The 19,526-nt window shown below is 42.2% G+C and overlaps 1 protein-coding gene across 3 annotated transcripts in view; it reads left to right on the top strand.

The window, feature by feature from the left end:
- KLHL29 (kelch like family member 29) overlaps positions 1–19,526 on the top strand; it is a 578,142-nt gene that overhangs the window by 531,566 nt on the left and 27,050 nt on the right. For all 3 annotated transcript variants that reach the window (XM_030555343.1, XM_030555342.1, XM_030555341.1), the window contains 3 exons: positions 952–1,134; positions 3,118–3,298; positions 11,409–11,602. In XM_030555343.1, coding sequence (XP_030411203.1) covers positions 952–1,134; positions 3,118–3,298; positions 11,409–11,602 — 558 coding nt within the window. The remainder of the gene's footprint in view (positions 1–951; positions 1,135–3,117; positions 3,299–11,408; positions 11,603–19,526) is intronic.

Here is a 19,526-nt window from a genome sequence, read left to right as displayed (position 1 = left end):
CACTGTGTGTTTGTACAGCATGTACCACCACGGGGACGTGATCCAGGACTGAGGTTCCTGCGCACAACTGTAATGCACATGTAACAATAATAATTATTAACTAGGCAAAGTTTGTTTGGGATAATGTGACCCACACACCTCTGGTGTGGTGTTATGTCGCGTCTAGTGACACCACTTAAAGAGAGAGATTATGAGTCTGCTCTGTAGCCTTAGCTACGAGCCTGCTGGATTTAGTTCACGCAGTAAAGGCTCAGGCACTACGTTCCAGAGATCTCAGGTTCAATCCCACCCACCAATGACCAGGGTCTGTTGTTGTTACATAAGCACACAAGAGTATTTTGAAAAAGGGCCCCTTTGAAGGAGTGGATGGAAAACAAACTTAAATGTTGAAGAAATGCAGCCAAGAGGGATAAAACCTAAAAGTTTTCAATGCATCAGTCTTTGGTGTGAGGATGCATTAATCAAGGACAAAGCCAGGTGGCAGTTTACATGCTTAAGATCAAATCCTGATCCCAATGAAGTCATTGTTCATCTTTTGATATAGAGGCCTTTATATTATCTTGCCCTATTGTGTGAGGTTGGGGTTGTATCCAAATACAAGTGGTTCCAACTCTCCTTATTAAATCCTGTTATGTTTCAATTGTATCTCCTCACTCCCCATTATCACTATGTCCTTTTCACCTTCTCCCCACCCGCCTCCTGTTTTATCATTCAGCCTACAATATTTTTTCAGAGGTGAGCCTTTAATAAGCTGCAACAATATTCAAGAAACCAAATTATAAATGATAGGCTAGCTACAGACTATTGGAGACCAAAAAAAGACTTGTTTTTCTAAGTATATTTTTAATGGGCATAGAGAAATGGATTGACTGCAAAGTGCTTTTAGATAGGTTACCTTCCCGGTGAGAGATGATGCTTTCTTAGAATGTATTTTGGTTAATTGCATCCTAGGTGTGGCTGAGGTAATAGTCCTCGTGGGAGGTCGTCAGATGATTGGCATGAACCAACGAGCTTTAACGGCGGTCACTTGCTTAAATCCTCAAAACAATAAATGGTACCCATTGGCCAGCCTGCCTTTCTATGATCGGGAGTTTTTCAGTGTAGTCAGCGCTGGAGACAACATCTATCTTTCAGGTAAGTAGCATACACATTGGGAGAAGAAAAGCACTGGCTCCTCACAATCTGTATTGTACACTGTAAGCGGGAAGGAATGGTTGCCAGTTTTATTCAACCACCCCTCGGGGAAAGGAAAAAAGAAACAAATATGCTTTTATCACTCTCCATTTCACTTCAGCTGCAATTTCCTCCCAGAGCAGTCAACAGCACGTTTTGCAGTTATATAGAGAATAGGTTGGACAACCATCAAATCTGTGAAAGAGGTTTCCAGGTTGTAGTAACATAGTTTAAAACAGTGGCTGAAGTTGGGTCTAAATGGTGGGTTGCTGCATTCAAGATTGACTGAGCTGCTGAATATGTGACCTACACTTAAAATATTTGCTAACAAGAGTGTTGTTGAAATCTTTCTTTTGATAGTAGACTGTAGTAATCTTGTTAGGTTCAATGCTCCTGAAGCCACGCTCCAGAAAAGGGTTTATCTAAAAGAGTTGCCGACTTCAATTTGTGCTTGAAGTATAAAGGCGTCTGTTTGTATTCAGTCATATGGTACATTTGCTTGGATTGGGGAAAAAAGCAACCTCTAGTAGGTAATTGTAAGGCTCCTCCTAGTGGGCCCTGAGTAAGTTTGATTATGTCTGAGAACAGAAAGAATCTCAGGCAAGGAGTGGTTTGCGTGGTTTTGAATTCCCCCATCACTTCTCGTTATGCTGATTAGAGAGATGTTAAAAACCACCAGAGCTGAATAAAAATTATTGCTACCAATTTAGCCAAATCTCTTTGTTTTCGTACCAGTGTTAAGTCCCCCAGTGGAGGTCTTTGTGCAATGCCGGCCATTTTGTTAACCTAGTTTCTATTAGGAATCCTATTAGGAATCCACATTGCAGACTGTGTAATAACTAGAGTTGTGCAAAAGATTAATAATGAAATCCAACCCCCCAAAGTTTATTAGATCCCTTTCTTGTGAACCTGGTGGATCTGGGCCAGTTTATTGTAGTGGGTGGAAACCATGTAAAAGTCAGGAGCCTCACATGATTTCAGTGCAAAACTTGCTGAGTACCACTGGGTTTTTTGCTTTGCTCAGATGTGAAACACAAAGCAAATATAAAAGTAGAATAAAATAAAACCACCTGAAACTGCTGTGTTCCACAGTGGATAACACAGGAGGTTTAATGAAATATCCTTTGGTAAAGCATTACTGAGGAAGAAGCATGGTTTTGTCATTAAGGCATAGAACTGAGACTCTGGGTTCTGTTCCTGGCTCAATCACTGACTCCTGGTATGGTCTTAGGTAAATCACTTTGCCTTTCTGTACCTCAGTTTCCTATTCTGTAAAACAAGAATAATAATACCCACTTTATGAGGTGTTGGAAAGTGAAATATTTTGGGACCTTCAACTAGAAAGAGCTACAGATATATCCAGTATTATTGTACTGCTTGATCATTTTAATTTCTTTGGCAGTGCCTATAAGACTTGCTCTGCACTGTAACACAAAACCAAACTAAACATGGAAGTGATGTCTGAAAATTAGGAGTTAAACCTTAAAATCCCCCAATTCTACTTTATATGTGTACAAAACATGTTGTTTCTATTCTTTGTCACTTAACTGAATTAAGCATTCTGGGTTTCAGAGTGGACAGTGTCTAGCAAGCCAGTCAGTCTCTGCCACATGACACCTTCTTACAAGTGTGTAGTAATTTAATAGATTGGAAGATATTTATTGTTGGATGTGTATATTCCTTTATGCACGTCTTTCTTAGTCTGACATCTTGATATCCTCATGTCATCTTAAAAAACCAAACCTTTGAGGTGCATAAATAAATGACACAGATCTGCTTCATAGGAACAGATGCTCCCTATTGAGGGTAATTTATTTTAATTATTCAAATGTCATTTGAAGAGCTTTTACTTGGTAACTGGCTTAGATTGCAACATACAGTGAACTATCTGCATCCAAGTTCTCACTTAATTCTCTCCTTTTCTCACCCATGCCTTGTTGCCAGGTGGCATGGAGTCTGGTGTCACGCTGTCTGATGTCTGGTGTTACATGTCCTTACTTGATAACTGGAATCTCGTATCCCGCATGACAGTCCCAAGGTGTCGACACAACAGCCTGGTGTATGATGGGAAAATTTATACCATTGGAGGCGTTGGTGTGGCAGGCAATGTTGATCATGTGGAAAGGTAAGGGTCTCCTCCTAAAGAAATTATTTGACATGTGATGTAAAAGCACACTGTTGACTCAAATTAGCTCCAAAATTTTGATTTGGTCAAAACAAGCTTTTACAGAGGATGAGAAAAATAGAAATATTTACCCTTTTTTTAAAAGTTCCAGTGAAAAAAAATTGTATTAAAACAAATATGTAGTAGCTTGTGGTGTGGGAATTGGAGAGGAGACATACCAACTTCATCTCATATAAGCATCCATTACATGGAAACACTTTTCAATCTGTATTGAGATGTGCTGAATAGAGCATGGTGGGAACCAGATTTTTCATTTAACTTTTGAATGCTTGACTTTGTAAACTTAATGCTCTTTTAACATAGTTTTCTTTATGTAATTATATATAATAATATATAAATATTGCATATAAAAACTACATTAAAAGAAAATATTAAGGTTGCAAAGTCAAGCACGCAAGCATTAGGAAATCGTAGAATTAAGGTTGCCTGTGCAATTTTCATTTGTCCTCCTTGTGTATATGCATTATAATTAGAGCTATGCAAAATAACTGATTTTTCAATATACTAGCAGGTCCGAAAAAAGCCTGCCCAATTTTTTAACATGGGCAAAACAAAGTATTTCTCTCTAGCTGCATTCTCCGAAAAGACTGAACCATTTTGTCTAGAATTTTCCACACACAAAAAATCACCAGGAGGCAGAAACCCAGCATAGAAAAATTCATCCCAAATGGTTAATATCTGGTAAAGTTGAAGCTGAAAAAAGATCTTAATATGGGAAGTATCAGGCAACCTTAATAATAGGTGGGGCTAGCAGCAGCCCCTCCTATCATGTAATAATAATAATAATAATCTGCAACCTTAAACCTACCTCTTTGTGCTGCAGGATCATACTGTAATTGCATGATTACCTACTGTTTTTCTCAGCATGGATCATGAGTAGAGTTCAAACCCAGTTCCTTCAGTTCCAGATTACAAGATTTTTTTGAGCATGAGCTAATGATTAAGTAGGAGCAGAAGAACGATGTTGCCCTCTACCTTGACCAACTTCTAGAGGCATGCACACTTTGCAGTGGGTAATACAGCTATTTGTGAAATGTGTCGCAATCGCTGACTCTACAACAGTATTAGTGACAGATAGCACAGCTAAGTAGGCATTCATTCAGAAACACACTGAGGTCTTGGTACTACTATTGTAAAGGCCTAGGTTCTGTTCTCAGGTCTGCCAGAAGTAACTGTGTACAACCTCTCAGTAAAATGGGAGAATCAGATATGTTTGCCATGAGCTCCTGGCTCCTAGACCAGTGCGCCTTCCCCTAGACAAAAGAGGATATGAGTAGTGTGGAGCTTGACCTCTGTCTTCACATTTTAACATTGTACATGAGATGTGGCACACACATAACAAGGCTACCAAATGTGTGTGTCGTCCAAAGTGTGTGACACTTTGCATGTCTGCGAGTAAACCTTTCCATGCAGTGTTTGCAATCCCATCATTGCAGAGGTGAAATGAACAAAAATGAAACTGACTTTGTTCATTGTCTCAGTGAATGAGAGAACACAGAAAGTAAACAAGCAGCATAAATAGTGAAGAGTAAATGGATTTTGCTAGCATTGTGCATGCTGTACACGCCAAGCTGATGATGAGTGGGCCCAGGGGGACTAAAACTGTTTCAAAGGTTTGCAAAATTTCTTCAAATTTCCAAACCTCTTCTCCTGTAATTTAAAGTCATGCTTTTTTTTTTTACAAAGAAAGTGTAGGGGTGTTTGTTTTTTAAAAATCCTCTTTTAGATGAAGAGGAATGACAGCGATGCAAGCAGGTGTCCTGTGTGCACTAATAGACTATTTAGTTTTGATTAGAGTATGTCTTTTTGCCTAGTCTGTTTCTTTCTCCTGCTCTGATTCTCATGTTCTCTCTTAAACAGACCATCAACAAAAAAAAAAGAACAGTTTATATTTCCAAAACCAGTGACTGTGTAGGCTGAGAATTAGGCAAAGCCGGTCCTTCCCCTTCCTAATACTAATAGTAGTACTAATAGTTAGTCCTGCCCCAAGTGCACGGGACTGGACTAGATGACCTCTCGAGGTCCCTTCCAGTTCTACGATTCTGTGATTCCCCAGACCCCCTGTCCCTCAAGATCAGCCTCCAGCCCCCAAAATAAGTCTTATGACTCTTGGAATTGTTATCACACGTCTCATCATATTTGGTACTTTTCTTAAGTCCCCAGCTCCCAGAGTCATACGATTGCATTAGAATCTGAGCTTACATTTTAAAGGTGAGGAGCACATGTCATAGCTCCATTGAATTTCTAGCCCTTGTGGTTGTGAAGAAAAACTTGAAAACACTCATCCTACTGGCCGGGAAGCCAGAAGGCTAATAGGAGAATCCCTAATGTATTTTTAATCTCATGATTTTAAGGCAATTCTCATGATTTGGAACTCTTGGGGTTGGAAGCACTGCAAGAATGAACGTAACCTGAGACCACATGGTGCCTGCACATTGTGATCTCACAGAGACACACACGTTTTGATGAAAGATTTTGTGGCTCAGGCCCCAACAAGCCTTAAACTGAGCATGCTAGAATATTTACAGTTTAAAAAAGCAAGGCTAGTGTAGGCCTGTTATGCATACTTATCTAGGAGAATAGTAGGCTTTCTCCATATCCTTTCAATGCATTCTGCCTCTGCAGAGGTAGGTAAGCCCTTGTGATGGGGATTTGTTAAACTCGCAATTATAATTAATCTGCTATTTTCAATAAAAGTGACTTATGAGAAGCAACGGTAGAACAGAGTGCATGCCTAGATTGTGTGTCCCTTCTGGGTTATGCTGGGAGATCGGAAGTTTTTAAAAATTAAAGTGAAGTACAGGGATTAAAGAGTGTGTTAGTTTCATAGCTTAAATCATTTGTGGGCATGTGTGTTACGCGTTCAGTTTTGGAATTGACATTCTGGGCTTTTAACAGTAGAAAGGTGAGGGAGAAAAAGTTCACCTTAAAAACTGCAACCCACAGACTGACATTATTCAAACAGAAACATCTCCCTATTGCCCCAACGTTCTAATTTTAGCAGGTACTCAGGAAATTGAAGGCAGATGGAATAATTGTTCCAAGTCTTATGAGCAATGAGGCATTTTGAATTTGGGTCATCTCTTTCAGGAGAATCAGTAACGTTCAGAACAATGTGAATTTAATTGCTCAATTTTCTGATGTCACATGCACAATTAAAATCCAACTCGGAACTTCTCAATTCCTTACTTGTGTGTAGGGGTTTGTGGTTATGACCTACACTAATAGAGAGATTACATTTTCCACTATAGTGTGGATTGGACATTGCTTTTTGAATGTGCTTTGGATGGGGCACAGAAATACAGTCTCAGGAGACCATCTATGCTTTTAGATCATTTATTATCCGGACTAGATAGTATTACATACAAAACACTGCATTACAGGAATGTTGAACTTGCAAAGTCAAACACTCAGAAATTAGGAAGTTCCAGAATTAAGATTGTCTGTGCAATTTTTCGTCAGCCCCTTTGTGAGTATACATTATGATACTGTTATGAGCTGGGGCCAAGATTTCATTCTTTGTCTTCTAATATGTCTTTAAAGAGCCAAGCAGGTACCACTAGGATGGGCAACCTTCTTAAAACCTAAACAGATATATAAATAGACAGATATGTGTAATACATCCTTATTATTTATTAATTTATTGAAATAACGTGTACATGCCAGCTGAGCTGAATCATAAACTCACTCTGTGAAATGGATGTTTTAAGCACACAAGACTCATCTTCTGTGGGATTGGATTGTTGGGCTATGTTTTTGGAAGAAGGTTGTTAAGGAAATAGCAGTGACACTACAGTTCTCAATCGAGCCCCTCTGGCAATTTTGTGTGTAACAGGAAATAAGTCCCTAGATGTTTAAGGTGAGAGATTTGCACACCAACCTGTCTGCTTCTGTTACTCCTGAGGGAATTCTGCACCAAAATATTAAAGATTATGCGCACAGTATTTTAAAATTCTGCAAATTTTATGTGTCAATAAATAAATGGGGCTCCAACATGACAGTGGGGAGCATAGACCACTGGATACATTGAGGTGGGAGATCACCCTTAAGCCCCCACCTCCCTCAGTACAGGAACTCGGCAGTGAGACTGCACCTGACCCTGACACAGCACAAGGGCCAGGCCTGCCCCAGAAACACCACCGGGACCTGCCCCTCTGCACCAGGTGCACCAGGTGTGGGTAGGGCAGGGCCAGCCCACCAGGATCCAAGTGTGGAGGGGCTTAGTGTGGGGGAGATCCAGGTGCAGGATGACATGTTTCTGTGTTGGGCAATCTGGGTGCGGGGGGCTCAATGGGAGATCTGAATGAACAGGGGCTCATTGAGGGGTTTCGGGTGCAGGGGCAATGAGACACTGCAGGGGATCCAGGTGAAGGTGGTTGGGGCTTAGCAGGGGCAGTAACGTAGCTAGGTGGGGAGCAGAGGGAGCGCCTGCTCCCCCAAGCCCAGAATTCACCAAGTGGCGCCTTTTCCATTCGTCCATGATTTTGGTGGCGCACCACTCCATCTTTCGGTGGCCTTGCGCATCCGCCGCTCCATCTTTCAGCAGCATATCGGCACATGCGCAGGGCTGCAGAAATGCAGCCAAAGGACATGCGCCTTTTCTCTCCGTTGCTCCCCCTCGGCAGCAACCCTGGCTATGCCACTGAGCGGGGAGTGGGTCTGGGTGTGGGGAGAAGAGGCTTGATGTGGGTGTCTGAGTCTGGGGGGCTCGTCAGAGGGGTCTAGATTGGGGGGATAGGACTTCTTAGGGTGAGGATTCAATGGGCCTGCTTAACGGGGGAGCCCCAGCTTCTGCTGAGGGGACACCGAATGTCAGACTCCCACTTCCCCCTGCAATTTCCCTATCCCCTGTTCTTCACCATGCCCCTCCCCTCACTCTTAACATTCTCCTGCCCTATTCCACCCCCTTCCTTCCCCACTGCCTCTTCCCCTCACCCTCTCCTTCTCTCATTTCCCCCACCCCTTGCTTACCCAGCCACACTGCCAGCACTCACTGATCCACAGAAAACAGGAAGGCTCCCAGCACACAAAAGGAGAGCACAGCTGACACTGGAGGCAACGTTTAGCTGCAGAGTCAGCGGAGCCAAGATGCAGCCTCCTTCTTTCAGCTGGGCAGCTCTGCACTTGCAGAAATGAGTAGGGGGCAGTGACGCATAACTGTTTGCCCCCCCCCATGCCTCGCCTCTGTTTGGGGGGGAAGTCCCTCCAAAAAACTGCATCAATGGTTATCCCCCCACACAAACATATGTGGCTTTCCTGTCATTTTCTGCAAGGAAGTACAAGAATTCTGCAGGGGGTAAGAGGGGGAGCATTTTCTGCCAGTGCGCAGTCCCGCAGAATCCCCCCAGGAGTATTCTGTGCTTGTGTTCAAATAACGGATGGAGGAATGAAGAGGATCTATGAACTAGGTTTCTAAATAATGGATGGGGCTTCTTAATACATGAGAGCTGAAATGTCAGCATATGCTGACTATATATATGGCTAAATGTTTATGGATTTTGATACTTCATAGTAATTATCTGTCTGAAGGGTATTGAACGAGGAAGTATGTTATTCTGATGCAAGGCCTCTAGATTTATCTAAAATTGGCTAACTACTTTGATTTATATGTGCAAATGGAATACAGTTTAAAAAATTAAATATAAAAATAATTTGTAATTGTCTCTTTACACACTGTTTCAGAACCTACTGTTATATTGATGTCTTAACAAAATTATATCTAGAACCTTGTCCAAGAATAGTTCATTAAGATCCTCAGAACAGTCAGAAGGAAATGAAAAAGGCAAAACCATTAATATGATTTTAAACATCATTTGAGCCATCTGGAGTGCAGATCAACACTACACAATGAAGCTTTATTTTGTATTGAATCCTTCCTGAAAATTGTATTCCAAAATTAAATAATGTACAAGATAGTGAAGAGTTGGTGGTCTATAAACTACTGTTAATGATAGCATTTATAATGTGAATAAATTAAAGCATTCAGTCATAAGGCTGTTTAATCTTAGAAGGAGAGAAATTAAGAGGCTGAGGAAAAAGGGGGGAAACTTGTTTTCAGATGAGGTATGAAAAGAGTTGGAGAGTTCATAAGGCAAAGAGCTGCTCCAAAGGACAGAAGTTGCAGAGTAAAAGCCTGTCTTGCCATTAATGCTGAGATTTTGGGGAAAGGAAGAGAGTGAAAGCACGTGCTAAATGAGATGAGTGAGGTGCGAGAAAGATGAGTCCTACGAGGGAAAGCTGAGGAATGCAGAATTTTCAAAACAAGGAGGGTTATTTTTATTTTGCAGGTTTAGTCCATAAACTGGGATGAGGTCAATAGACCCACAGTGTTTGGGTAAGCCCGCCACCAGAGAATGCTGTGGACAGGCTTGGAAACAGGGAAGCAGGAGCTAGCATTGGCATAGTAGAGAGCCAGAAGTACTGTGAGCACTTTTGCAGAGGGAAATATTTGGGTGGATGGGATCCAGTAAATTAAGTCTTAATTTACTACTCTAAACAGCAGAGTCAAATGAGAGGTCTGAGTCAAGGAAGGAGTTCAAGGTGGGTGTTTTTTAAGTTAATTCTCTTGGCTGTAAGCAGTTGAATAGAGTGTCAGAAGATACTCACCACTATTGTAAAAGTGGCAGTTAAAGATGGAGATAATAAGAATGAAAGGAAGAATATAAATAGAAAAGAGCAGAAAGCTAAGGGATGAACTGGTTGTGATTTTTCTCTGCACAAGAAAGTTGCATTGATTTAGATTTATTCTGTTTTTAAACCAATGTAGTTACTCTGGTGCAAATCCCTGTGTGGACACTTTAGGAGTTGACTGGAGTTAAACCAGAATGATCTGGTATTTGGAAAACATGCCAGAGAGAGACTTAAGAAGCTCAAACTACTTAGTCTGCACACTCGGACTGGGAGGCTCACTCCCCGATGTTGTGTAGGCATACCCTGGCAGACTGAGAGATGTGTCACAAAGGGAGAATATCACTAGGAATAAATATGTCAGTTTCTGAAAGAGATTCTGAAGACCAGGAATCTAGAGTATTTGCATGTTATAAGTATCCCTCCTGTTATCAGGAGCCAAAGCTCTAAATGGGTGATGAAGGCTTGTGTGTTTGCCATCCACTGTTCTGAGTTAGTACCATTTTGGCAACTACTATTTGACTCACTGTACCATTACATGGAAATATTGAACCATGTTGTTTTCCACTGACTCCGAGGCTCATTTTACTGGAGCTCTTTGGATCACTACCACATTATTTAAAATAATAGATGTCTGATCTTATGACATTGTCTAAAGTGAATCTTAATCCATTGTTTATTAACTGCACATCCTTATGGTCAATGGCTTAATTAAATCAGATACTGATGATCTTAAAACTAATTTAGTGCTCTAATGAATCTTCTTTTCTGTTGCGCTACATGTTAAAAATGAATGCAATGAGGAAATCTTATTCCAGAGGCAAACTCCCCATTAACATTTGCAATATCCTGCAATGAAGTGTAGTTGTAGCTTGATACATACAGTGGCAATTAAATGAAGGCAATTTACACATGCACAAAATGTGCATTAATGTCTAGTTATCTAAAGTAAAAAGACCTATCATGTTGCATTATGTTTGATGATGTGATGAGCTTCACAAGCTAAACAATTTAAGTATATTAACAATTCCTTGCCTCTGGTTGCTGTTGGATATCACCACACTGATTTGCAAGAATAATCTTACTGTATTCCAATTAGTAGAAATTAATTAGTGGAAGTCATCTTGACAAAGGTGTCCTAAGTTTCTTTAGCCTAAGCTATAATTAGGCTTGAGAGGCATATGAAGAAATAGATCTGGTTTTCTCTGTGCCTGTATCATTATCTTCTTTAAAGGATAGAAAGTGGCATTAATGGCATTATCTACCAAAACAGTTGGATTGCTTTGGTGTTAGACGGTATGTTTTCAGGTCTGTTTTATCTGTCTGCCTAGCTGTTTATCTCTCAGTCTGGTTTATCTGTCATGCGTTTACAATACATCCATCACTATATTATCTGGACTTATTCCTATCGCTTTTGTTTTAGGTATGACACAATCACCAATCAGTGGGAGACAATAGCTCCTCTGCCAAAGGCCGTGCATTCTGCAGCTGCCACTGTTTGTGGTGGCAAGATCTACGTGTTTGGCGGGGTGAATGAAGCTGGTCGAGCCGCTGGAGTCCTGCAGTCATATGTCCCTCAGACTAATGCATGGAGTTTTATAGAGTCTCCAATGATCGGTAAGTGATCAGCATTTTACAATTTAAAAAAGAAATAAATGTCATGATATAAATGTCTGTATCACAAAATAAGTAAACCAAAGAGGCTCAATGTAAATATGTCTTTAATATAAGGCTGAGGAAAAGGTGTTTGTAATAGCAATGTTGGGCAGGGTTGGCAGCAGTATGTAGTATATTAACCTGGAGATGCAGTGGTCTGGATCCTTCACTCAAGGCAAATGACACTCATTAATACCCCTGGATATTTAGCTAGAAGGGGTGGGTTCAAGGTGGGGACAGAAAGGAAAGTAACACAGGTATGGATACCCTATACATTATACAGTGCACTAAAATTTTGTTATGCCATCAAATGTCACTTCATGCCTAGAACAATGCCATTCATTTAATGTATTATTATTGCTGTTGTTGAAATTCCTCTTGCCCAAAGGAAGCGAAGGTCTTTTTTGCAGTAACTCATAGATATTGTTCAATGGAATTCACCTTGCAGGATAGAAAATCCACAAGACAGGTGGACTATGAAGATCCAGCACTGTTTTTATTAGTTATGTTTACAGTTCCCAGGAGACTGCTACATGCTTTACAGAACCAATAGAAAGACAAGGGGACTAAAATTTTCAAAATCCTTTAAATCCATAAATAGTCATCAGAGCAGGGACTTAGGTCCCAAGCAGCTTGGGTGTCAGGACTTAGGTGGCTTTGTGCATGTCCACCGGCAGAAATTCGGGCCCCTAGGGGACTTTATCATAGGTGCCTACAGCATTAGGTGGCATCCAAGTAGGAGTTTTAACGATCTAAATTTTGCACGTAAGCACCTAAAATGGCATTTAGACACTTGCATCCCTTTACAGAGCTAGCCCTAAGTGACTTAGAAGCCTAATGGTATGTCTGTACTGGAGCTGGAAGATATAATTTCCAGCTCAAATAGACTTATACACATTAGCAATGATCAAGCTAACATACTAAAAATGGAGTGTTGCAAGTGGGCAGATGGACTAGCTGCCCTGAGTATGATCCCATCTGAGAGCCTATGTATGTATTAGAATAGCTAACCCCTCCCACCACTCTTGTCACTGTGGATAGACTTCGATTTTTTTGCACACTAGCTCCATCAGAGCTAGCACAGGTATGTCTATGAAGGCTGAAAAATTACACCTCCAGCTCCAGTGTAGACATACCCTAAGGTCCATTCTCAAAAGTGACATAGGCACATAGGAGTCTAAATAGCATTGATTTTCAATGGGACTTCGTTTCCTAAGGCCCAGATCCTCAAACGTATTTAGACGTCTAACTCCCACTGAAATCAGTACTTTAGGCACCTAACTCCCAAGTGCCAGAACACCTTTGAGGATCCAGTCCTAAATTGCTTTTGAACATGGAACTCTTCTGAAACTTCAAACCAAGGGTGCCTGGCCTAAAGATTTTAAAGTCAATGTTAGATAGGATGCAACAGTAGGATGCAGCACTACAATGACATGTATCAGAGGGGTAGCCATGTTAGTCTGGATCTGTAAAAGCAGCAAAGAGTCCTGTGGCACCTTATAGACTAACAGACGTATTGGAGCATGCGCTTTCGTGGGTGAATACAATAAAGTGGGTATTCACCTACAAAAGCTCATGCTCCAATACGTCTGTTAGTCTATAAGGTGCCACAAGACACTTTGCTTCTTTTACAATGACATGGTTATTCAGGTTAGGCCTGAGCACCTATGGATGTCCAAAATAAACTCCTTTTCCCCCTTTCTGTATATTAATTATTATTATTTTATTTATGTCTTTATTTATTTACTACATCCCTATTTCATAAGAACATAAGAACGGCCGTACTGGGTCAGACCAAAGGTCCATCTAGCTCAGTATCCTGTCTACCGACAGTGGCCAATGCCAGGTGCCCCAGAGGGAGTGAAGCTAACAGGCAATGATCAAGCGATCTCTCTCCTGCCATCCTTCTCCATCCTCTGATGAACAGAGCTAGGGACACCTTCTTTACCCTTCCTGGCTAATAGCCATTTTTGGACTTAGCCACCATGAATTTATCCAGTTCCCTTTTAAACATTGTTATAGTCCTAGCCTTCACAACCTCCTCAGGTAAGGAGTTCCACAAGTTGACTGTGCACTGTGTGAAGAAGAACTTCCTTTTATTTGTTTTAAACCTGCTACCTATTAATTTCATTTGGTGACCCCTAGTTCTTGTATTATGGGAATAAGTAAATAACTTTTCCTTATCCACTTTCTCAACATCATTCATGATTTTATATACCTTTATCATATCCCCCCTTAGTCTCCTCTTTTCCAAGCTAAAGAGGCCTAGCCTCTTTAATCTTTCTTCATATGGGACCCTCTCCAAACCCCTAATCATTTTAGTTGCCCTTTTCTGAACCTTTTCTAGTGCTAGAATATCTTTTTTGAGGTGAGGAGACCACATCTGTACACAGTATTCGAGATGTGGGCGTACCATGGATTTATATAAGGGCATTAATATATTCTCAGTCTTATTCTCTATCTCCTTTTTAATGATTTCTAACATCCTGTTTGCTTTCTTGACCGCCTCTGCGCACTGGGTGGACATCTTCAGAGAACTATCCACGATCACGCCAAGATCTTTTTCCTGACTCATTGTAGCTAAATTAGTCCACATCATATTGTACGTATAGTTGGGGTTATTTTTTCCAACGTGCATTACTTTAAATTTGTCCACATTAAATTTCATTTGCCATTTTGTTGCCCAATCACTTAGTTTTGTGGGATCTTTTTGAAGTTCTTCACAATCTGCTTTGGTCTTAACTATCTTGAGCAGTTTAGTATCATCTGCAAACTTTGCCACCTCACTGTTTACCCCTTTCTCCAGATCATTTGTGAATAAATTGAATAGAATTGGTCCTAGGACTGACCCTTGGGGAACACCACAAGTTAACCCTCTCCATTCTGAGAATTTACCATTTATTCCTACCCTTTGTTCCCAGTCTTTTAACCAGTTCTCAGTCCATGAAAGGACCTTCCCTTTTATCCCATGACAGCTTAATTTATGTAAAAGCCTTTGGTGAGGGACCTTGTCAAAGGCTTTCTGGAAATCTAAGTACACTATGTCCACTGGATCCCCCTTGTCCACATGTTTGTTGACCCCTTCAAAGAACTCTAATAGATTAGTAAGACACGATTTCTCTTTACAGAAACCATGTTGACTATTGCTCAATAGTTTGTTTTTCTATGTGTCTGACAATTTTATTCTTAACTATTGTTTCGACTAATTTGCCCGGTACTGACGTTAGACTTATCGGTCTGTAATTGCCAGGATCACCTCTAGAGCCCTTTTTAAATATTGGCGTTACATTAGCTAACTTCCAGTCATTGGGTACCGAAGCCGATTTAAAGGACAGGTTACAAACCTCAGTTAATAGTTCCGCAACTTCACATTTGAGTTCTTTCAGAATTCTTGGGTGAATGCCATCTGGTCCCAGTGACTTGTTAATGTTGAGTTTATCAATTAATTCCAAAACCTCCTCTAGTGACACTTCAATCTGTGACAGTTCCTCAGATTTGTCACCTACAAAAGCCGGCTCAGGTTTGGGAATCTCCCTAACATCCTCAGCTGTTAAGACTGAAGCAAAGAATCCATTTAATTTCTCCGCAATGACTTTATCGTCTTTAAGCGCTCCTTTTGTATCTCGATCGTCAAGGGGCCCCACTGGTTGTTTAGCAGGCTTCCTGCTTCTAATGTACTTAAAAAACATTTTGTTATTACGTTTGGCGTTTTTGGCTAGCCGTTCTTCAAACTCCTCTTTGGCTTTTCTTATTACACTCTTGCAGTTAAGCTGGCAGTGTTTGTGCTCCTTTCTATTTACCTCATTAGGATTTGACTTCCACTTTTTAAAGGAAGTCTTTTTATCTCTCACTGCTTCTTTTACATGGTTGTTAAGCCACGGTGGCTCTTTTTTAGTTCTTTTATTGTGTTTCTTAATTTGGGGTATACATTGAAGTTGGGCCTCTATTATGGTGTCTTTAAAAAGGGCCCATCCAACTTGCAGGGATTTCACTTTAGTCACTGTACCTTTTAACTTTTGTTTAACTAACCCCCTCATTTTTGTATAGTTCCCTCTTTTGAAATTAAATGCCACCGTGTTGGGCTGTTGAAGTGTTCTTCCCCCCACAGGGATGTTGAATGCTATTGTATTATGGTCACTATTTCCAAGTGGTCCTGCTATAGTTACCTCTTGGACCAGCTCCTGCGCTCCACTCAGGATTAAATCTAGAGTTGCCTCTCCCCTTGTGGGTTCCCGTACCAGCTGCTTCATGAAGCAGTCATTTAAAGTATCGAGAAATTTTGTGTCTGCATTTCGTCCTGAAGTGAAATGTTCCCAGTCAATAGGGGGATAATTGAAATCCCCCACTGTTATTGGGTTCTTAATGTTGATAGTCTCTCTAATTTCCCTTAGCATTTCATCATCACTATTACTGTCCTGATCAGATGGTCAATAGTAGATCCCTAATGTTATATTTTTATTAGAGCATGAAATTTCTATGCATAGCGATTCTATGGAACATGTGGATTCGCTTAAGATTTTTACTTCAATTGAATCTACATTTTCTTTCACATATAGTGCCACTCCTCCCCCTGCACGACCGGTTCTGTCCTTCCAATATATTTTGTACCCCGGAATGATTGTGTCCCATTGATTGCTCTCAGTCCACCAGGTTTCTGTGATGCCTATTATATCAATATCCTCCTTTAACACAAGGCACTCTAGTTCACCCATCTTATTATTTAGACTTCTAGCATTTGTGTACAAGCACTTTAAAAACTTGTCCCTGTTTATTTGTCTGCCCTTTTCTGATGTGCCAGATTCTTTTTTATGTGACTGTTTATCATCTGATCCGGCCCTTACGTTATCCTCTTCCGTCCTCTGTTCCTGACTATAACCTGGAGATTCCCTATCATCAGACTCTCCCCTAAGAGAAGTCTATGTCCGATCCACATGCTCCTCTGCAGTAGTCGGCTTTCCCCCATCTCCTAGTTTAAAAACTGCTCTACAACCTTTTTAATGTTTAGTGCCAGCAGTCTGGTTCCACTTTGGTTTAGGTGGAGCCCATCTCTCTTGTATAGGCTCCCCCCATCCCAAAAGTTTCCCCAGTTCCTAATGAACGTAAATCCCTCCTCTCTACACCATCGTCTCATCCACGCATTGAGACTCTGAAGCTCTGCCTGCCTACCTGGCCCTGCGCGTGGAACTGGGAGCATTTCTGAGACTGCCACCATAGAGGTTCAGTCTCTTTCCTAGCAGCCTAAATTTGGCTTCCAGGACATCTCTCCTACCCTTCTTATGTCATTGGTACCTACGTGTATCACAACCACCGACTCCTCCCCAGCACTACACATAAGTCTGTCTAGATGCCTCGAGAGATCTGCAACCTTCGCACCAGGCAGGCAAGTCACCATACGGTTCTCCCAGTCATCACAAACCCAGCTATCTGTGTTTCTAATGATCGAATCTCCCATTACTAACACCTGCCTTTTCCTAGCAACTGGAGTTCCCTCCCCCGGAGAGGTAACCTCAGTGCAAGAGGCAACCCCAGCACCATCTGGAAGGAGGGTCCCAACTATGGGAAGGTTTCCCTCTGCTCCCATTGACTGCTCTGCTTCCCTGGGCCTTTCTTCCTCCTCAACAGCGCAGAGGCTGTCTGAGCGGAGGTGGGACAATTCTACAGTGTCCCGGAAAGCCTCATCAGCATACCTCTCTGCCTCTCTTAGCTCCTCCAGTTCCGCCAGCCTGGCCTCCAAAGTCCGTACGTGGTCTCTGAGGGCCAGGAGCTCCTTGCACCGTCTGCACACATACGCCACCCGCCCACAGGGCAGGTAATCATACATGCTACACTCAGCGCAATAAACTGGATAGCCCCCACTCTTCTGCTGGGCTTCTGCCTGCATTGTCTCCTAGTTAATGAAAGGGTGGTTTAAAGAAAGGGGTTTTGGAATATGGTTTGGATTATAGGTTTTAAGGGGACTACAGGGGAACAGGTAGGACCCACAAGGGACCCCCCCTCCCTTCCCAACTCCCTTGCAAAACTCCCTGTTAGCAGCCCCTGGTCGCTTGTGCGCGGCTTTATAAAGCCCTGGCCTGAGTTAATGCCCCACCTACTGATTAAGGCTCAGCCAATTACCAGAGGCTTCGAGCTTTCAAACCTTCCTTTGAAGCTCATGGCCTCCAACTGCCAGCCACAACACATGGTCCTTCAAACCACCAAACAAACAAACAGACTGACAAACATAAGCTCAGCACACAGCAAGTAACCCCCAAACACAAACACACACACACTACAGACAGTCACTTACCCCACAGATGCTGTATTTGCTCCTCCTTCACTTGGAGAACTCCCTTGCAAAACTCCCTGTTAGCAGCCCCTGTTTCAGGCATCGTGGAAGAAGCAAGTTTTGGGGAGTCAGTTTTTGCCTATAAAATCTGTGTTTATAGCTTCCCCTGTGGATATAGCATTGCTCTTTTCCTTTTCCCTGGCTGTTCTTTGTGTCCAGTTTAATGTAACATGACATGCATATGATGTAGCGTGAAGCACCCAGCAGGAGGGCATCAACCACCAACAATCATATTTATGTATTGCAGCAACGCTAACAAACCTATTTCCTGGCTTTTTCCATAACATGGACACAACGGCTGCTGTTCCTATAATCGACTGAGTGACATTGAGGTTTTTCTATGCTCAGAGCATACTGCAAAAATGAATGTATTATGCAAAAAAGTATTCTTTTTCCTTACCAAAATAGTACAAGTGCCAGAGGAGCTGAGAATTCATTCCCTGGACTCGTTATATTGTCTAGCAGGTGTCAAGGCCGTGCGTGCTTGGAAAAATCATCCAAAAATATCCCAAGATGGGTACATCATACATTTTCAAATAAATTGTATGATTTCCCAACAAAAAAATACATCAAAACTATTGATGGGGATGGGGAGTAGTATTTGTGCTTTTTTTGAGAAAATGTAAGTAATGCGTTAACAATATTCTGGAAGTGTAACATACTGTGATTTTTATTGGGAAATAAATACTACCAAATTATTTGCAAATTTATAAAGTCATTTAACACAAGAGACTGAAAAAATTGCTCCCCTACTGGAGGACATCTGTGATAGTGATATTATGCTTGATCTTAACCAAAAAGGCCCTGAGGTTATGGAAAATATACTTTATTTTTGCAACTGCGAAGTAGTAGTAGTAGTAACCACAGTGGTGATCTGGGACCGGTTCACAGGAACCGGTTATTAAATTTAGAAGCTCGTTTAGAATCGGTTGTCCCGGTTCTAAGAAGGCTTTTAAATTTAACAAAATCTGTGCCAGCTCCCTTCCCTGCCCCTGGCCCCAGCTCACCTAGCTCAACCTCCTCCCCTGACGCTCCCCCCGGCTTCTCCTCCCCCTCCCGTGCTTTCTGCGCTTCCCGCGAATCAGCTGATTCGCAGGAAGCAGGGCTTCCTGCAGGTAAACTGGGGTGGGGGTGGGGCATGAGGAGAGCTCCAGGCACCGCGCGGCCAGAGTCGGGCTGTGCAGCACAACTGTGGGCCGGGCCCCGGCCCAGGCCCTGGCTGTGGCTCTGGTCTGGGCCCCAGGCCTGAGTCCGGCTGTGTGGCGCGGCTCCAGCCCAGCCCTGGCAGGGGTAAGAGGCCGGGGTTGGGGGGTTGGATAAGGCAGGGACAGGGACAGGGAGTGAAGGTGGGTTGGATGGGGCAGAGGCTTTTGGGGGGCGGTCAGGGGATGGGGAAGTGGGGGTTGGGTAGGCGCCATGTGGGAGTTCTGGGGGTCTGTCGGGGTGTTGGTGGATGGGGTTGGGGCAGTCAGGGGACAGGGAGCAGGGCGAGTTGGGCAGGGAGTGGAGTCTTGGGAGGGCAGTTAGGGTTGGGGGTCTTGGGAAGGAGTGGTCAGGGGA

This window comes from Gopherus evgoodei, chromosome 3 (assembly GCF_007399415.2).
Source record: "Gopherus evgoodei ecotype Sinaloan lineage chromosome 3, rGopEvg1_v1.p, whole genome shotgun sequence".
NCBI classification, from domain to species: Eukaryota; Metazoa; Chordata; order Testudines; family Testudinidae; genus Gopherus; species Gopherus evgoodei.
The sequence above is the reverse complement of the archived record's forward strand: the minus strand, read 5'-3'. Positions and strand labels throughout refer to the sequence as shown.